Raw genomic sequence first — 17,601 nt, 5'->3', positions numbered from 1 at the left:
GAGGGAGGGGGAGCGAGCAGGGAGGGGAGCGGGGCAGGGGAGAGAGGGAGGGGAGCGAGCAGGGGAGAGAGAGGGGAGGGGAGCGAGGAGGGGAGTGGAGAGAGAGCGAGGAGGGGAGAGGGGGAGGGAGGGGGAGCGAGGAGGGGAGAGAGGGAGGGGAGCGAGCAGGGGAGAGGAGACGGAGCGAGGGGGGAGGAGGGGAGAGGGAGGGGGAGCGAGGAGGGGAGAGAGAGGGGGGAGGGGAGGAGGGGAGGAGGGGAGAGGGAGGAGAGGAGCGAGGAGGGGAGAGAGAGAGGGAGCGAGGAGGGGAGAGAGAGACGGAGCGAGGAGGGGAGAGGGGAGAGAGAGACGGAGCGAGGAGGGGAGAGGGGAGAGAGAGACGGAGCGAGGAGGGGAGAGGGGAGAGAGAGACGGAGCGAGGAGGGGAGAGGGGAGAGAGAGGGGGAGCGAGGAGGGGAGAGAGGAAGATAATGAAAAAAGGGAGGTGGGGGGAGAGGAAATGAGACAGACACATACACACAATAAGGCAGAGACAGACAGAACATAAGGGCGATGGCCGATGGGTGAGAAAACAAACAGTGAACAAAGCAGGAACTAAACCCCAGCTACACTCTTGGCTGAGAGTAGCGGTGAACAGACCATTGTGTGTATAAAGCATGGCAGGCTGATACTACACACCAGACTCAGTCAGACACCCTGTTGAATTGAGTTTGTTTAACTATGACGCAGCCAACTTGAGCTGCTCACACAAGCCAGCCAGCCTGAGAGTTAGAGGCCCAGACACAGCTGCTCTGTGGAGCAGGTCACACTCCAGAGGCAGCCATCCTGAGAGTTAGAGGCCCGTCAGACTCCAGAGGCAGCCAGCCTGAGAGTTAGAGGCCCGTCAGACTCCAGAGGCAGCCAGCCTGAGAGTTAGAGGCCCGGCAGACTCCAGAGGCAGCCAGCCTGAGAGTTAGAGGCCCGTCAGACTCCAGAGGCAGCCAGCCTGAGAGTTAGAGACCTGTCAGACTCCAGAGGCAGCCAGCCTGAGAGTTAGAAGCCCGTCAGACTCCAGAGGCAGCCAGCCAGGAGAGACTCCCGGCTCCAACCAGGTCTGGCTACACCACAATACAAACGGGAGGAGAGAAAGGAGGGAGAAAACACGTCTGCCTGTGCATTTCAACACTATGCAAAGTAATGTAAGGGAAAATAATGACATCAATTTGACAGATAATTAAAAACAAGCTGGGGCTACTATTTGTGAGTCGAGTTCTCTGTACTGAATAGTTTCTCCTCCTCTACTGTACTCTCTCTCTCCCTCCCTATTCAGGGCCTCAGTGCCTGTGTATCAGCTGGGAGGCGTGAGCTCGCTGACAGGCAGGCAGGCACCGTCAATAGTGGCAGTCCACATAGACTCATGACACCGCGCTGCTTAGACAAAATAGTAAAACACTGAATGTCCACACACACAAAACTATTACGAAGAGGCTGCGGTTCCGGATTTTCTGGAAAAGTTTTGTGGCATAACATAAAGAGATTTCTGTCGGAATTTTACATACACCTTAGCCAAATACATTTAACTCAGTTTTTCACAATTCTTGACATTTAATCCAAGTAAAAATTCCATGTCTTAGGTCAGTTAGGATCACCACTTCATTTTAAGAATGTGAAATGTCAGAATAATAGTAGAGAGAATGATTTTTCAGCTTTTATTTCTTTCATCACATTTCCAGTGGGTCAGAAGTTTACATACACTCAATTAGTATTTGGTAGCATTGCCTTTAAATTGTTTAACTTGGATCAAACGTTTTGGGTAGCCTTCCACAAGCTTCCCACAATTTTGGCCCATTCCTCCTGACAGAGCTGGTGTAACTGAGTCAGGTTTGTAGGCCTCCTTGCTCGCACACGCTTTTTCAGTTCTGCCCACAAATCTTCTATAGGATTGAGGTCAGGGCTTTGTGATGGCCACTCCAATACCTTGACTTTGTTGTCCTGAAGCCATTTTGCCACAACATTGAAAGTATGCTTGTGGTCATTGTCCATTTGGAAGACCCATTTGCGACCAAGCTTTCACTTCCTGACTGATGTCTTGAGATGTTGCTTCAATATATCCACATCATTTTATTTCCTCATGATGCCATCTATTTTGTGAAGTGCACCAGTCCCTCCTGCAGCGGTTTTGGAGCAGTGGCTTCTTCCTTGCTGAGCGGCCTTTCAGGTTATGTCGATATAGGACTCGTTTTACTGTGTATATAGAAACTTTTGTACCTGTTTCCTCCAGCATCTTCACAAGGTCCTTTGCTGTTATTCTGGGATTGATTTGCACTTTTCGCACCAAAGTACATTCATCTCTAGGAGACAGAATGCGTCTCCTTCCTGAGCAGTATGACGGCTGCGTGGTCCCATGGTGTTTATACTTGCATACTATTGTTGTACAGATGAACGTGGTACCTTCAGGCATTTGGAAATTGCTCCCAAGGATGAACCAGACTTGTGGAGGACTACCATTTTATTTCTGAGGTCTTGGCTGATTTCTTTAGATTTTTCCATGATGTCAAGCAAAGAGGCACTGAGTTTGAATGTAGGCCTTGAAATACATCCACAGGTACACCTCCAACTGACTCAAATGATGTCAATTGGCCTATCAGAAGCTTCTAAAGCCATGACATCATTTTCTGGAATGTAAAAGCTGTTTAAAAGGCACCGTCAACATAGTGTATGTAAACATCTGACCCACTGGAATTGTGATACAGTGAATTATAAGTGAAATAATCTGTATGTAAACAAATGTTGGAAAAATGACTTGTGTCATGCACAAAGTAGATGTCCTAACCGACTTGCTAAATCTATAGTTTGTTAACAAGAAATTTGTGGAGTGGTAACAAGTTAATGACTCCAACCTAAGTGTATGTAAACTTCCAACTTCAACTGTATGTAGCTGCTGGCCACTCTACTACCTACGTAGCTGTTGCTCAGTGCTCAGCTCACTGCCGCTCCCCCCTCCTTGATTGGCTGCTGCTCAGTGCTCTGATGCTGCTTCCCCCGCTCCCTTGATCTCCAATGAACGTTGTACACAGAAGACATGCTCGACATGCTACAACTATTGCATTCCATACCCCAGTAGGTTATTAATCATAAGCGCAATTTCATGTAATTTTTTTCAGGGTGGGAATTAGGCTACATACAGCTATTTACATGTTGCACAAAGAATACATGATCAACATGTTTGCACAAACTTGAGGTCTGTTGTCACAGTATTGCAAACATAAGCATCCGGGGCACTGGGTGATGAAAATGAACTCGCCCATTTTCAGACTCTGGTTACCGGTCGGGATACGAGCTCGACTGCCTAGATCGTCCTTGTATGTGGTTAAAATGCAGATTGTTTTTTGCCCCAATGCAAAACTCAAGTGGGGAGTTATACATGCAGCTATATAGGCAGCATATCAAATGCAAGCAAGGCACAGACGCACAGTCCAATTAATGTTTCATTTTCATCATTATTGCAAACATTGGCTATAGCAGGAGGCAGACAGCAGGAGGTAGACAGCAGGAGGCAGACAGGCAGTCAAAGTAGTAGTGCTGTTTTTCAGCAACTCTGGCTGGTGGCCAAACTATAAAACCAGTACACGCAAATTCACAATAACACACACAGCTCACCACCACACAGGCTAAAACCTCTTAATAATATGCCTGCCCCACCTGACCCAAGTTAAGATACAAATGACTAATGGACCAAGTATCTGGTCATTACACAGGTAATGGTGCTAAAAGAAATATGTCAGAGAACGCATTGAGGGTGATCCAAGGTAAACACTCAATAGGTAGCACAAAGGAGATGAAGAGCATTTTAATGTGAGCTTGGTGAGAGATGGTGGAGGTACACAGTCTCACCATGGCTGGAGGCCAGGCTCTGTGGCAGGGAAGGAACAGCATCTACCAGCTTCCCCAAGAAGGTGAAGGTGGGCAGGAAACCCCTCACACTGGACTGGTCACACAGCTGGACGTGGGACAGAGAGGAGGCTCGACAATCATTTTCACGCACTTTTGTGTCTAAATTCATACCAACCAATTCAATCTATTCCTAGAATACAGTATGACTTCATTCCTGTCCGTCTGTCAATGACAGCTAGTCCACAACCCTTCCATTCCCTCCAGTAACAAAGGTGCACCAACTTCTTTATTCCATCGTTTGAATCTAATCAAGTTTCTTCCTAGTAGTGTGAGAGGACTTGTCCACACCTCAGCCCGCTGTTATCATCCCCAGTCAACCCTACAGTCAGCCCTACCACCTGCTGTTTACACAAGAGTTTCTACTGTTTCCCAAGGTGACACAACAACACAGACTACAGAGCCAACATTTCAACTGTTTACCAAACAAGCTGGCTTTACCCAACTGATGTGTGTGTGTGTGTGTGTGTGTGTGGTGTTTACCCAACTGATGTGTGTGTGTGTGTGTGTGTGTGTGTGTGTGTGTGTGTGTGTGTGTGTGTGTGTGTGTGTGTGTGTGTGTGTGTGTGTGTGTGTGTGTGTGTCTCTGGTACTAGACCCAGTCATCTGCTGGTGTAAAGATCAAATCCAAATCAAATCAAATGTATTTACAAGGCATCTTACATCAGCTGATATCTCAAAGTGGTGTATAGAAACCCAGCCTAAAACCCCAAACAGCAAGCAATGCAGGTGTAGAAGCACGGAGTGTTGGACCGAGAGAAACATGTTAATATTAACAGACAAAGCCAATAAAGTGATGACCAAAACGGTGGAAAATCCAAGTCTATCGACAAGCTTGGTGGGTGGGTAGGCATGAGATTCTATCTGCCATTTATTCCTGTCACTTTGTTTCTGAGGGAATTTGGTACAGAGAGACAGTGATATGTATGTGTGATATTACTCACTTGTGTGTCTATCTCATCCAGGATGTAGCACACATACTGTTCACTCTGTAACTCCAAGAGCAGCTGAACCAGCACTGAACCAAGACACAGAGAGAGAAAGAGAGAGACTTATCATAGCATTATTCATGGGGCTCAATTGACACGGTTTTGAAAACTTGCAAATTGTGCATTTCACACTTTACCCTGGCACAGTGATGTTGTTAGTGCTCCAACAGTGGTCCTGTGTGGTTCCATAACCAGCAACACTCTAATTAACAATTCTGCTGAGGCACTCAACAACCCATATCTCTCTTCAACCCAGACTAGGAGAGCCAATGAACCTGGTCATGCTATAGAATGTGGTGACATGAGGTACAAGTTGAGACAATAGTACAAAGATATTATGATTTAGTCAGTAAAGAGTGAGCATTCTCAAGCCGCCGTGTGTATAATCAGGCCGTTTAAGCTTTCCTCTTACCCTGTATGGCCTGCTCCAGAGTGGCTGGGTCCTCTACTGTGTGAAGCATCCCTGTACGGAAAACAGTCAAATAATGGTAGAGATAAAGCCAGGCTTTGTTTGATTGTGTGTGTGTGCGTGTGCGTGTGTATCTTTCTTACCCAGTAAAGAGGCTGTGAAATGCAGACAGACCCTGTGGTCCTGCAGTAGCAGCTCCTTCAGAGCCCCAGGACAGCTCTTCAGGATCCCACTGATCCCTGACAGCGCCACAGACTTTCTCACAGACTATTGAAGGGCAAGAGATGTCATTATAATGATAATACATTTTATTTGCGCATTTCAAGATACCCTGGACACTCAGAGTAAAACAAATGATGGAACCACAGGGGTAGCCAAGTGCATATAAGGGTTGATGGCAGCTTATGTCATGTTAGCTGTTGTAGCAGAAATACCAATATGTGGTTAATAAAACATGTTGAATATTTAGATATCATACCGCAACGTTGTTGCTTTCCATCATCTCAATGACACAAGCAACGCATATCATCAAGCCGCCCTGGTCCGGGTGACCCATGCAAACACGAACAGACCATTTCGGATCGTGCCTGAAGTGAATCTTTTCATAAATCACGTCCACGCTCGTCATTTCACCCTGAAAATCAATGCAGACCAGAATGGTTTGTTTTATTGTGTAACTGGTCATATTTCAATGTATCTAAAGTAAATGTATTGGAACCTACCTTCTTGCCTTTCCTCCCGCGGTTGCTAGCTAACTTTAGCTTAGCTAGCTGACTGTCACCGGAGATAATTTACTAGTTTTATTTAAACTGCCAGATAATGGGTCAAAATGAATAGGTTAACGTTGTCTTTAATAACTAACAGCAGCTAAATAATGTTATTACAAACAAAGCGATCAAGTCTAGCCAAGTAGCTAGAGAAGTCAGAGACTTAACCTTCTCTAAAGAAAGTCCTGTAGCTAACTAGCTACTGATGTTCGCGGCAAAACTGTCAATCGTGAATCATGTGACAGCAAGGCTCATTTCTGTCTCAACCAATGAAATCACTTCATTGATATTTGGACTGCCACAGAAATAGGTATCTTCAGTTCAAGCCGAATTTGAACCTGCGACCAAAAACAAGTGCATGGCAGTATTGAAGCCAGGAATAAAATACGTTTTTGTCCAACACAAGCCCACTGCACTGCTGGTGGCCTGTCATAATGGCAGGCTCGGCCGCACGTAACTCCCTGGACCAGAGCGAGTTAGTGATCTGACTCCTGTCAAGGTGATGGAAGAGGGGGGTTGGATCTATAACCGAATCATAATCTCTCATTTGCTTTGATCTGAGTGCTCTGATCTGCACAGGCCAAGGTCTTTGAAGCTGGGTTCTGCATTTCTTCAGATGTTCATATCACCATTCATCTTCATACATAGGGGCCATGGGCTGTTGCTCCGAATCATGTCACAGTGTGTGTCTCAGTCTGTGTGATGCTCAGCTTCCTGTCGAAATGACAGACAAGACTGACGTTGCTTAGAGACACCATAGGTCTCTGACCACCAGCCAAAAAAAGACTGAGTGACTAATGTGGAGGCAAAAATAAGAGCCTTCAGAATGTAATACATGGATGGTTCTGTAGAACGGGTTCACAATAACATTTTATCATTGTATTAGCTACTTATTTCACATTTAGTAATAGGCTTACATTTGCCAATTAGGTTATTGATGCAAAGTAACTGACGAATCTATTAACATTAGCCTTTTGATATGGAGCCACTACTGTATCTACCTTTATCTATCTAGCTGTATAATCATGTTAATTCTGAATTGGTCCATGAATGTAATCCTCAGCAAATGTGAAGGAGAGAGATAAAGAGAGGGAGAGGTGGGAGGGGCGTGAGGTACCAAATTGTATGTTGAGCGTCCCAGCAGCAGGTTCGCTTGACCGTGAGGAGTGAAAATTCATAAAAGGGGATTAACCGCACTGAGAGGGATGAGTGAATTCCGATTGATATCGTAACTTTATGACTAATTTATTGACTTTTAATTGACGCTTTCGTGGTGTTTGTGGTGTAATATGTGACAAGGGGGAGGCAGGAGCTTACATCTACGGAAGGTATTGTCTTGTATACATTTAATCTAACATATTTACCTGCCTAATAATTCATAATACAACACACAACCAGGTTGTTACAGAAGCCATAGGATTCGAGTGGATTATTGCAATAGGGTATATAAAAAAAGATTTTTAAACTCATTTGTAATTTTCCACTGTTTTTAAATTCGTTTGTATGCGATGTGCATGCTGAATATGATGTTGTGCATTCTATTCTAATTGGGTCATTTTCTAAACTTTCATTAACTCAAACAACTGTGTATTTATTACATAGGCATAACTGTTGCATTTGCGCTTTGGCTGCTGTCAGATGCTTTTGTAATGTTTCAGGGATGTTTTATTCATTATCTGTGTGTATACAACATCTTCCAACGTTTCCTTATTTGGTTCACGCAATTATTTCGTTTCTTTCGAGTAACAGCATCACTTCCTGGTGCCAGGAATGAGTCAAAGAATATTTCTGTATAGACTTACTGTGAAACATTGCTTTGTCTGTTATCAAGCAATTGCTTAGGCCTACAAAAAAAGTCACAACAGAATGGAATACATTTATAATAATGACACTCTGCATATAGCATTATGTTAATGCTACTTCATAGAAGCTTCAATATCAACTCTAATTACTGAATGTCAATTATTCTTTACATGAAGTCTTTTTGTCCAGTGATTGGTATCTGTTGGCACCTCCACGCAGCATAAACACTAATCCCTTCACTGAACCGGTTTCACAGATACAGATCAGCACTTTCCATAAGAGATGAAATGCACAATGAACAAACAATAGAACTGAATCTACCAATAACAGTGAGGAGGTCTCACCCTTATCTTTTCCCTATGCATGAGAAGACAATGCAGGTGGTAAGAGGAGTGAGGGATTGTTATGTCACATGTGGGCAAATAAAAGGTACAGAATGCCAGCTAGGGACACCAGGTGCCTTCGTGGCCACAGCAAAGTGCCACAGTACCAGTACAAGATCAGGGAGAATTCACTTTCTCTAGGAGACACAACGTAGTTAGTCAGAACATGACCAGTCAGACATGAAGATTGAATGTGGCTTTCATTTCCATTAGAATGAGGGAGGAGGGGAAATGGGTGAGGGAAAAGAAGCTTTGACAGAAAGATGGAGTAAGGGCATCTCTTGCCAGGGAATGCATTTTGTGTCTGAAAAACACTATGATGTAGATGGAAGTAAGTGGAAAGCTGAGGAGTTGAAAAAGGGCAGAAGAGAGAGAGAGAGAGGATGGAAGAGATTGTAGTGACTGAGGAGAGAAAATAAAAGTGAAAGAGAGCATTTTGGTCAAAGCAACAAAAAAGTGTCAGGGGGCTTTTGAAAGGCAAGTGTGCAGCTGGATTATGAAGACTGAACGGTGCAGGATACAATGCTGCTGGTTTTTCCTGTCTGAAAAGAGGTGAAGAAGAATAGACAATTATCCATCACTAATGTAAGACACGATAAAGGCAAAAGTGAGGGCAGAGAAATGGTTCTGTATGTATGACATGTCTGATCTCAGGAGCACTCAGTGTAATAGCGTTTACCGTGCACTCTGTAGACTTCCTTTCCTCAGTTCATTAGATTGATGGTGGGATTGCTTTGTGCAGAGACTCCATTGAGTAGGAAGAAAAGCCATAAGGCATTAGACTAGAGAGTGGGAACAAAGGGGAGAAGAGTGAGATATTCTAACTTCCGTGAGACATTTTCCATCTGATCTGCTCAGGCATTGTAACTTTGATCCACTTCTCCACCAACACGCAGTGCTGCTCAACTCAACCCAGGTTCCCCTAAGTAGTGATACATTTCTGCAACCGTTTTAACGGCTGGTAAGATGACAGTAAGACTGACTTTGTTCTGTTTTTTGTTTTTCTATCTATTTTTCCCTCCATCTTATTCCTACTGTATCACTCCATTCTAGTCCTCTAAAGACCTCTTCCTGTTTCACACCCCCTTCATCCTCCCTTCTTCCCCCTCTCCCTCCCCCGTGTACCGTTCCTCTCTTGACGCTGTCTCTCTGTGACCTCTCCATCATCCATCCACCTACTTCTCTTTTGTTCCAACCTCGTCCCCTGTAACTCCCGTATCCCGCTGTGCACACTCTCTACCAATTGTGTGTGTGCCATCTATTGTATGTCTGTGTCGGTGAGAAACCCGCTACAGCGGCGGCGCTCTCTGGGTCCCGTTTCACCTAAACGCATCTACAGAAACCTGTCGGTCAGGCTGAGGGGCGGAGAGTCCTCTTTTTCTGGAGAGACAGACATGCCGAAACATCCATGCAAGGCCCCTCACACAGTAAGACATCCTGAGAGAAAGTGAATTTTGGATCCATTTTGGGTGTTTTATCTTCGAGAATTGTCTTATATTGTTGTTCCATACTATCATCTAAAGTAACATTTCCTTCCTGCATTTTTCTGCCATGCCCATGACGATGTACCCTCTTACCCTGTATCCCTCCATGTGCCTGTTTCTCATTTCTCACTCAATCCCCCTCTCCTTCCCCTGTGTTAGTATCAGAACCTGTGGGAGGCGGTGGAGAAGGAGGACACCCTGGCGGTGCAGAGCCTGCTATGCAGGGACAGAGTGTGTGGCGGAGGAGGAGGACGGGATAAAGAGAAGAAAGAGAAGGACTGGGAAAGAGAGAGGGAGAAAGGTGTAAACAGAGTGAGTGAGCAGGGCCTGGTACCTCTGGACGTGGCTGCTCTAACCCAAAACTCCCCTCTGCTGCACGTGTTGACCAAGGCAGGAGCCAGACACAACCCCGTCTGTGAGTCTTACACAGTGACGTAGATTGAATCAGTGCAATCAAGAGATGGTCAAGTAACAGTTGTACACATTTCACACAAACAATGGTTCATCCAGTACATTAAGACATTATTATTTTGGGGTAGTGACTACTAGTGAGTGATGTTTAAATGTAATGTTTACAGATATAATTCCTGTCACCCTTTCCCTCTATCTTGTTCCCACACTGTGTAAACAATGCAAAACCTTTGTATTATCTCTCTCTCCCACTCTCTATCCTCTCTCTCTCCCTACCTCCCTCCCTTTCTCTCAGTGTGTCTTCCAGCGGAGTGGTTGTGCAAGCTAGATGCCCTGGTGATGTTGGCTGACAGGCAGGTGGAGGACAGGAGGGAGGAGCTACTGGGTGGAGCAGGGGCGGGGCCACATGTGCAGGCCGACATACAGAGGCGGCTCCACCTCTGGACTCTGCGGCAGCAGCTGTACTGCAGGATGAGGGAGAGCTTCCACCACACAGGTCAGAGGCTAGGGGTCAGGGGTGATGATGGACAAGTATGATGCACGCAAGCCAGTCTCATTGATTTGTTTAAGTTATGTACTTTTGGCTCCAAGTCTGTGTTTACTGTCTGCATGTCTCTCCATCTCTCTGTGTCCTCTAGACCTCCCTGGCCCTCCAAGTAGTGTGTCACTGTTTGTGACCAGTGCCTCTTCCCTGTTTGTGTCCATTCGAGAGCCAAACGGTATCGCCACTGGATTGATCACACGCTACAGAGGTGGGGTTCAACTCTAACATTGGCTCTAATCACTATTGCAATTACCACTCAGTCCTCAATATCATAGATACATCCGTGTCTCTCTTCCTGTCACCTCCTACAGTGGAATGGAGCACCTCGACCAACTTCAAGAGTATACTTGGCTCAGCCCAAGTGATCGACACTAAGACCCCCGTCCACAGCATCACAGGACTCAAGACAGTAAGACACACACGACCCTGGTCACATCTCCTGAACCAGGACACCTTGAGGCTAGGAGGCACTTAACCTCAACTCTCTGTTACCTGCATAAATGAACAACTACAATGTAAAGTTATTTGACCTGGTCTGCCTGTTCGTAAGTTTAAGTCATTATGATAATGTATTGGTCTCTTAGGGAATGCACTACTTTGTGAGAGTGACCGCCTACAATGTGAAGGGATGGGGCCCGGCTCAGAGCTCCAGCCCAGTCAGTGCTGCCCCCTCCAGTGAGTAAATGGAACTGCAGTCAGCCAGACAAAAGAGCTTTCTGATATTCTATATTATCATCAACGCTCTGCGTAGAAGTTGACCCTAATCACAGATCAAGAATCAGCTCCCCAAATACCAATCTCAGCCATTTGAAGAAAACAGCTGACCTTGGATCATATGACTCTGAGTATCAGTGAACGCTGGTGGGCTGTGTCTCCCTCTGCAGGCTGGAGGGAGTGTATGGGAGTGAAAACTCCAAGCAGGAACAAGGAGGCTCTAGTCAGGAGACTGTTGGAACAGACCAGAGAGCCACACTACAAGGGATACTGTATAGGTAGTGTACTTCTTGAACCATAAAATAGATACAGCATCTCAGTTCCGCCTCTCATACAAGGAGAATTATTAAAAAATTAATTAATTCATTTTTTATATATATATTTTTTTATACACACCTGTATGATACACGAGAAAGTAAACAGTATCAGTCACTCAAAATAATACTCTGGCTATTTCACATGGTCCTCCATGTCTGAATGTCTCATTCCTTTGTCCTGTGGCCCATAGAGAGCTCCAAGCCCCAGAGCCCCAGTAAGCGCCTGTCTATGTCTCGCAGCCTGAAGCTGCTCTTCCAGTCTGCCACCAAGTTTGTCCGTCTCCTACAGAGGTGAGATAGCAGTGCTCCTCACCCAACAACTCTGTATCTCTGCCACTAACCTCTCCCATGGTTACATTTAGAGAAAGATCCCACTCTGTCTCTGTTCCCTCAGTACATCCCCTACTCTTCAAACAAGTGTCCCTTTCTGCCCTCTCTTTATTGCACCTACCTCTCTATTCAGTTTTCTGTCTTCCCTCGTTAGGATGAAACTAATCTTATTCTCTCCTCTGTTCTTCCTCGTTGTCTCATTGTTAGGGGTGTATACCTGGCAACTGTGTTCTACAGAAAGGAAAACATCCTGGTCACAGCAGATGACCAGCTCCCATTGGTGGAGATCCAGTGCTGCTCCACCTCCATCTCTCAGGACTTCCTTTGGTTTGCCAAGGTTAGCTGTCAATCTTATTGAATACATTGGTAGGTATACCTGTATGAAATATATGTTCCAAAGTTACATTGTCTATTTTCTATCTTTCTATCCCTCTCTCTCTTTCTTACAGTTGTCCTGTGCGTGGCAACAGGTGCCCTGGCTCCAGCAGGCCCTCTCCTCCGCTCTCTCCTCCTCTTCATCACTACTTCAGAACAGGCACAATATCCTGCAGGCTGTAGCACAACTACAGGTGAAAAAAAAGATCATGTACACTGATAGGTCACTGTACATGGCCTTCTCATCAATCAAGTTGAAGAGACAACATTTTCTGTGAGCTTTCTCTTTTACTGCCTGTTTCTCGTTTGCTTTCCTTTTCACTATTTCTATTCAAATATTTCATACTTTTCTCCCTCTCTCCTTCCCTGCCTCTCTCTGCAGTCCTCTCTGGGGACAGTAGACTTGGGGCAGGTGTACTATGAGCCTCTGAAGGACAGGCAGGGTAATGTCCTGCTGGTGACAGTGAAGGATTGTGCGGACCACACAAAACCCCCAGACCTCCCTCTCCACTGGGTCCCCCTGGCCTGGCTGGAGAAGAACCGGAGCAGGACCCCTCTACTCCCAGAGCCTACTGCCATGGACACCCTCACAGAGCAGCTCAAGGTGACCTTTCCTGGCTGGAACACTGTGCGCTCATGTTTATACACAGTAGTAAGTCTTCTTATTGTGCTAATACAACAATGCCTTTCTCTGTGTCCCTCACCAGGAGAAGCTGTCCTTCCACAGACGCAGTGTCCAGTGGGCCCAGCCGGGCCTGTACGTGGGCATCTTGAAGCTGTGCAGCACAGTGGAGCAGATCAGGGTTCTAGTGCCCCAGAGGCTGCCCAACCTGCTATGCCACGCCAGAATGCGCCACAACCCCCATGTGTCCCGGTAACACAGATAACATACTACGACTGAGCTTACCACTGAGTTCAGTATGCACTGCCACGTACAGACAGACTTTTAAACTGTTCTGACCTGGTATAGCTGATGATGAAATGGAATACGGTATAATACTTAGAATGAAATGTGTCCTCAATGTTTTTCTAGTGTTTTTAAGGATTACTGACTGGTCAAATGAGATCATTGCTAATGATAGTTCCTTGTGATGTGTCTTGGGCTGCATTTTTGTTTTAGCGATGAATGGGCGTGGTTACAAAGCCACAACATGTTAACAGCCAATGAGGACACAGAGGGTGAGGATGAGACCTCGATGGACATCTCTGAGCTGGGGGAGTTTGTGAGGTCACTCAGGGCCGCTGTCACTCTCCTGTTGACAAAGCTCAACATCCCCCTCTACAGGGTAACCATGGTTTCACTTACCCTCCAACTCACATGCTTTTAGATCTCATTTGAATGTTATACTGTATCATGTGATACACCTCTCTTACCTCCTCTTGGCTTCTCTCTATTCTTTTCTTTTTGCTTTTTCTCTCTCTCGATGTTCACAACCTCTTGTCCTCATCCTCTGATCATCACTTCTTTCTCCCTGCTCTCCTCTCCTACAGGCGTATCAGTACGGTGTTTACACTCGGGAGCTGCTGCAATTTGGGGATAAGATGTCCATGCTGCTCCTGCTGCCCCCGAGTGAAGACTTCAGTTCTAGCTACTGGCCCCTAGTGGGCACCAAGGAGACAGGCCTCACAATGCCACTGCAGATCTTTGAGCTGGGTATGTATTGGTGCCAGGGTTGGGTTTAAGTTTCGAGTATTTAGTGTCACACGCACAAGTACAGTAAAATGTCTTTCTTGTTTGCTCTTTCCCAACAATGCAGTAATCAATATCAGTATTAGTATAAAAAAAGTAATAAAAAGTAAAGTAGAACAAAAACACAGAAATAGAAATAAGAAGAATATGAGAAAGTAAGTAAGCTATATACAGGATCAGTTCCAGGGTCAGTGCCAATACCATATTTACAATGTGCAGGGATACCTAGGTGGGAGGGTTAGATATGTATAGGGGTAAGGTGACTAGGCATCGGGATAAACAGAGTAGCAGCAGTGTATTTGATGATTGTATGTGAGTGTGTGCGCGTGTGTAGAGTTAGTATGAATGTATGTGCATGTTATGTGTGTGTGTGAGCAAATTAAGTGTGGGCATGTGTGCTTGCCGTGCGGAAGTAGAGAGAACAGTCTATGGGGTGGCTGGAGTCTTTAACATTTTTCTGGGCCTTCCTTTCACACCGCCTGATATAGAGGTCCTGGGTGGCAGGGAGCTCAACCCCAGTGATGTTCTGGGCTTTCCACACCACCCTTTGTAGTGCCATGTGGTCGACGTCGGTGCAGTTGCCATACCAAGCAGTGATGCAGCCAGTCAAGATGCTCTCAATAGTACAGTTGTAGAACGTTTTGATGATTTCAACCTCCTGGGGGGCAAGAGGCTCTGTCGTGCCTTCTTCACGACTGTTTGTGTGTGTGGACCATTTGAAGTCCTTACACCGAGGCACTTAAAGATCTCGACCTGCTACACTGCAGCCCTGTCTCGGGGCGTGCTCGCCCCCCATTTCCTGTAGTCCACGATTAGCTCCTTGGTCTTATTGACGTTGAGGGAAAGGTTAATGGACAACATAGAGAATATAAGATGTCATGCCATTTATGTTTTGGCTCAGAGTAAATGGTCAGTGGTGGTGAGCTTAGAATTTTCTCTTTATTTTCTGTCTAATCCTCCCGTCTCACAGTGCACTTCTGGACGTACGAGCAAGACTTCCTGTCTCAGTACTGTCAGGTCTGGGTTCGGTTGGAGCTGGATGCCCATCTGTCCCAGCAGGCTTTGCGAGAAGCTCTGGACACGAAGGAGGTGCAGGAGGCCAGAGACCGCCTTGGTCACATCACTCAGCTCTCACAGGTAGACTACCCATAGAGAGTAATGAAATAGATATCAAAGGAGGACAGTATGTGTGTATGAGAGGAAATGAGCCCCCTTGCCTCTCTGTCCCTTTGCCCTGTTTAGAGTCTTGAGGTGGTGTGGCGTGAGGCCCGGTGGATCATGGATGTCCTGCAGTGTGTCCGCTCTAAACAGTGGGTGGGGGCGGTGCCTCTGGGCCTGGTCATGGGAGGAGACCCACCTGCCTGCCCAGATGATGAGGAGGATGACAGGCCTACCACCAGAGTCTGGCCCCAGCGCATACTCTCTCAAAATAAAATATCAGGTAACTTGTTAATGTAGTAGATGTAGTTAATTCATTATTCACTGTCTTTGATTGGAGCATTAGAGAGCAGGCAGGGGTGAGAATAAAATGGTTTTATATTGTGATGCACTTAATTCCTTAGTTTGATATTCAGTCACTTCCTTAGTCTGTTTGATGTAGCTAACTCTCCTTTCTGTTGGCCCTCTCCTCTCACTGCCTCTAGAGAGCATTACCTGTACTGTTACAGATGTTGGTGTCAGCAGTGGGATCTCTGAGCCAATATGTATCCCGGGGGTTCATGAAAAGGCTGTGGGTTTAATTGAGGGGGCTAGCAAAGGGGGGTACCCCGTGGACCTCAGTGCCCAACAGCCTGTTGTGGCGTTAAACAGCCTGGACCAGTCAGGAGTTGGGTTCGACAGTGTGGCCCAATCAGAAGTGGTATATCATAACATTATGGCCCAATCAGAAGTGGCAGATCATGACATTGTGAACCTGCCAGCTGCCTACAGTGGAGAACTGGACTATCCTCACAGTTTTGTCAGTGATGTGATCCCGCCTCTACCAGAGGTGGACATCATCTTCCCCACACTGAGTCTGATAGATGAAGAGAGGGAGGAGGACCCTGTACCTGGGAGGATGGATATGTTTGACAGTTTAAGTCTTGGAGTCGGTGAAAGCGAGGCTTTCTGTGGACTAAACTCTGACTTGAAGAGTGGACCTAAGGGTTGCTCTCTCTCTGATGTGCATCATGATACGAACTCACTGACAGCAGGCCTTAGTTTAGGAGACAGAACCTGTGCAGATACACTGTTCTCAGGTCATTTAGATGGGCTGGCCACATCTGCCTCTCTTCCCATTGTGAGGACCACACCTGCCCAGAGCTGGGATTTACCTACAGAGGACACTATGATACATGCTGGCAACAGGGGGGGCAGCATGCCAGCCAGGAGCCAGGTTGAGTGGGAGAACTCCTCTAACCAGGCATCCTGATGTATCCAGATATCATTAGAACTGAACGTTACACCGAAATACATTGTACTTACTCATCGTGCCTCTCTAAGAATTTGACAACCAATTCTCAACAAATTCTTAATATGCTTTTAGTGCCTTTAACTAACAAACGGTGGGATATTCATGGTTGTTTCCTCATCCCATTATCTGACTCTCTGTAGTTGTTCCAGTGGTGATATAAAAGGCCTGTCTCCAAGAGACCCGATAGACATGTTCTGTGCTTCTGTACGAGAGATGTCTCCCTGTTGCAACTTGTATTCAACTGAATTGATGTATGATTGTCTATATCCACAACTGCTATTCTCTTTTGTTCAATGTAAAATACTCTTCACCGTATTGTACTCTATCTATTAACCTGTTGCCCTTGTGTCCTTTGAACACACAACTAGCTAGTCTACAGTAAAATCAGTTGAATGGTTTATCTTTATGAAATGACCAAATAAAAGTATTTTCAGCTGTATTTGTGTTGTTCCACATTTTATTTCTAAGAAAAAAGTTTGTTGTATTTTTTTTTACATGATCCTTTTCAGAAACGGGTGTGTATTTGAGAAGGTTACACAGGCCAACTGGGTATTAAGGTGAAATGCCAATATTACAGGTCCAATGCAGTTGTTTTTATCTTCTGGGTAACAATTAAGTACCTTACTTTGATTTTTTTTCTATTAAAATTGTCAAAAAATAATCCCCAACCACAGGACTATACACTGAGTGTATAAAACATTAAGAACACCTGCTCTTTCCATGACATGCTGACCAGCTGAATCCAGGTGAAAGCTATGATCCATTATTGAGGTCACTTGTTAAATCCACTTCAATCAGTGTAGATGAAGGGGAGGAGACAGGTTACAAAAGGATGTTTAAGCCTTGAGACAATTGAGACATGAATTGTGTATTTGTGCCATTCAGAGGGGAATGGGAAATTTAAAAAATGTAAGGGCCTTTGAACTGGATAGGGTAATAGGTGTCAGGCCACCAATTTGTGTCAAGAACTGCAACCCTGCTGGTTTTTGACGCTCAGCAGTTT

At 45.6% G+C, this 17,601-nt stretch overlaps 2 protein-coding genes across 6 annotated transcripts in view; one reads left to right on the top strand and one right to left on the bottom strand.

The window, feature by feature from the left end:
- Positions 1-6,310, bottom strand: part of LOC118365480 (meiosis inhibitor protein 1) — a 34,120-nt gene extending 27,810 nt beyond the window's left edge. The window contains exons 1-6 of one of the 3 annotated variants that reach the window (XM_052491102.1): positions 6,051-6,310; positions 5,807-5,962; positions 5,472-5,595; positions 5,332-5,382; positions 4,875-4,948; positions 3,874-3,979 (exon numbers count right to left, since the gene is read on the bottom strand). In XM_052491102.1, the coding sequence (XP_052347062.1) occupies positions 3,874-3,979; positions 4,875-4,948; positions 5,332-5,382; positions 5,472-5,595; positions 5,807-5,956 (505 nt within the window). In that variant the 5' untranslated portion in view covers positions 5,957-5,962; positions 6,051-6,310. Of the gene's footprint in view, positions 1-3,873; positions 3,980-4,874; positions 4,949-5,056; positions 5,204-5,331; positions 5,383-5,471; positions 5,596-5,806; positions 5,963-6,050 lie in introns of those variants that run through there. The other 2 variants (XM_052491103.1, XM_052491104.1) reach the window with 2 other exon arrangements.
- A 911-nt stretch (positions 6,311-7,221) lies between these two features.
- Positions 7,222-17,037, top strand: LOC118365478 (ankyrin repeat and fibronectin type-III domain-containing protein 1-like). 3 transcript variants are annotated; one of them, XM_052491099.1, is made up of 18 exons: positions 7,222-7,423; positions 9,335-9,708; positions 9,925-10,180; positions 10,472-10,672; positions 10,815-10,928; positions 11,032-11,129; positions 11,305-11,395; positions 11,605-11,712; positions 11,943-12,042; positions 12,289-12,418; positions 12,531-12,650; positions 12,839-13,060; positions 13,164-13,330; positions 13,577-13,742; positions 13,948-14,110; positions 15,117-15,283; positions 15,389-15,587; positions 15,790-17,037. In XM_052491099.1, the coding sequence occupies exons 2-18, from the start codon at positions 9,547-9,549 to the stop codon at positions 16,554-16,556; spliced, it is 3,231 nt and encodes a 1,076-aa protein (XP_052347059.1). In that variant the 5' UTR covers positions 7,222-7,423; positions 9,335-9,546; the 3' UTR covers positions 16,557-17,037. The 3 variants fall into 3 exon arrangements, with proteins under 3 accessions (XP_052347059.1, XP_052347060.1, XP_052347061.1); XM_052491100.1 differs by lacking the exon at positions 7,222-7,423 and having other exon boundaries at positions 7,482-9,708; XM_052491101.1 differs by lacking the exons at positions 7,222-7,423; positions 9,335-9,708 and having other exon boundaries at positions 9,949-10,077.
- The last annotated feature ends 564 nt before the right edge of the window (positions 17,038-17,601 follow it).

Source organism: Oncorhynchus keta, chromosome 32 (assembly GCF_023373465.1).
Source record: "Oncorhynchus keta strain PuntledgeMale-10-30-2019 chromosome 32, Oket_V2, whole genome shotgun sequence".
Lineage (NCBI taxonomy): Eukaryota > Metazoa > Chordata > Actinopteri > Salmoniformes > Salmonidae > Oncorhynchus > Oncorhynchus keta.
The sequence above is the reverse complement of the archived record's forward strand: the minus strand, read 5'-3'. Positions and strand labels throughout refer to the sequence as shown.

Excerpts from the sequence above, each read along its gene's own strand:
- LOC118365478 (XM_052491099.1), top strand. The coding sequence starts at position 9,547 with ATGTCTGTGTCGGTGAGAAACCCGCTACAGCGGCGGCGCTCTCTGGGT. Across the intron at positions 10,181-10,471 it reads AGCCAGACACAACCCCGTCT|TGTGTCTTCCAGCGGAGTGG; the intron begins GTGAGTCTTACA and ends CCTTTCTCTCAG. Across the intron at positions 12,419-12,530 it reads ACTTCCTTTGGTTTGCCAAG|TTGTCCTGTGCGTGGCAACA; the intron begins GTTAGCTGTCAA and ends TCTTTCTTACAG.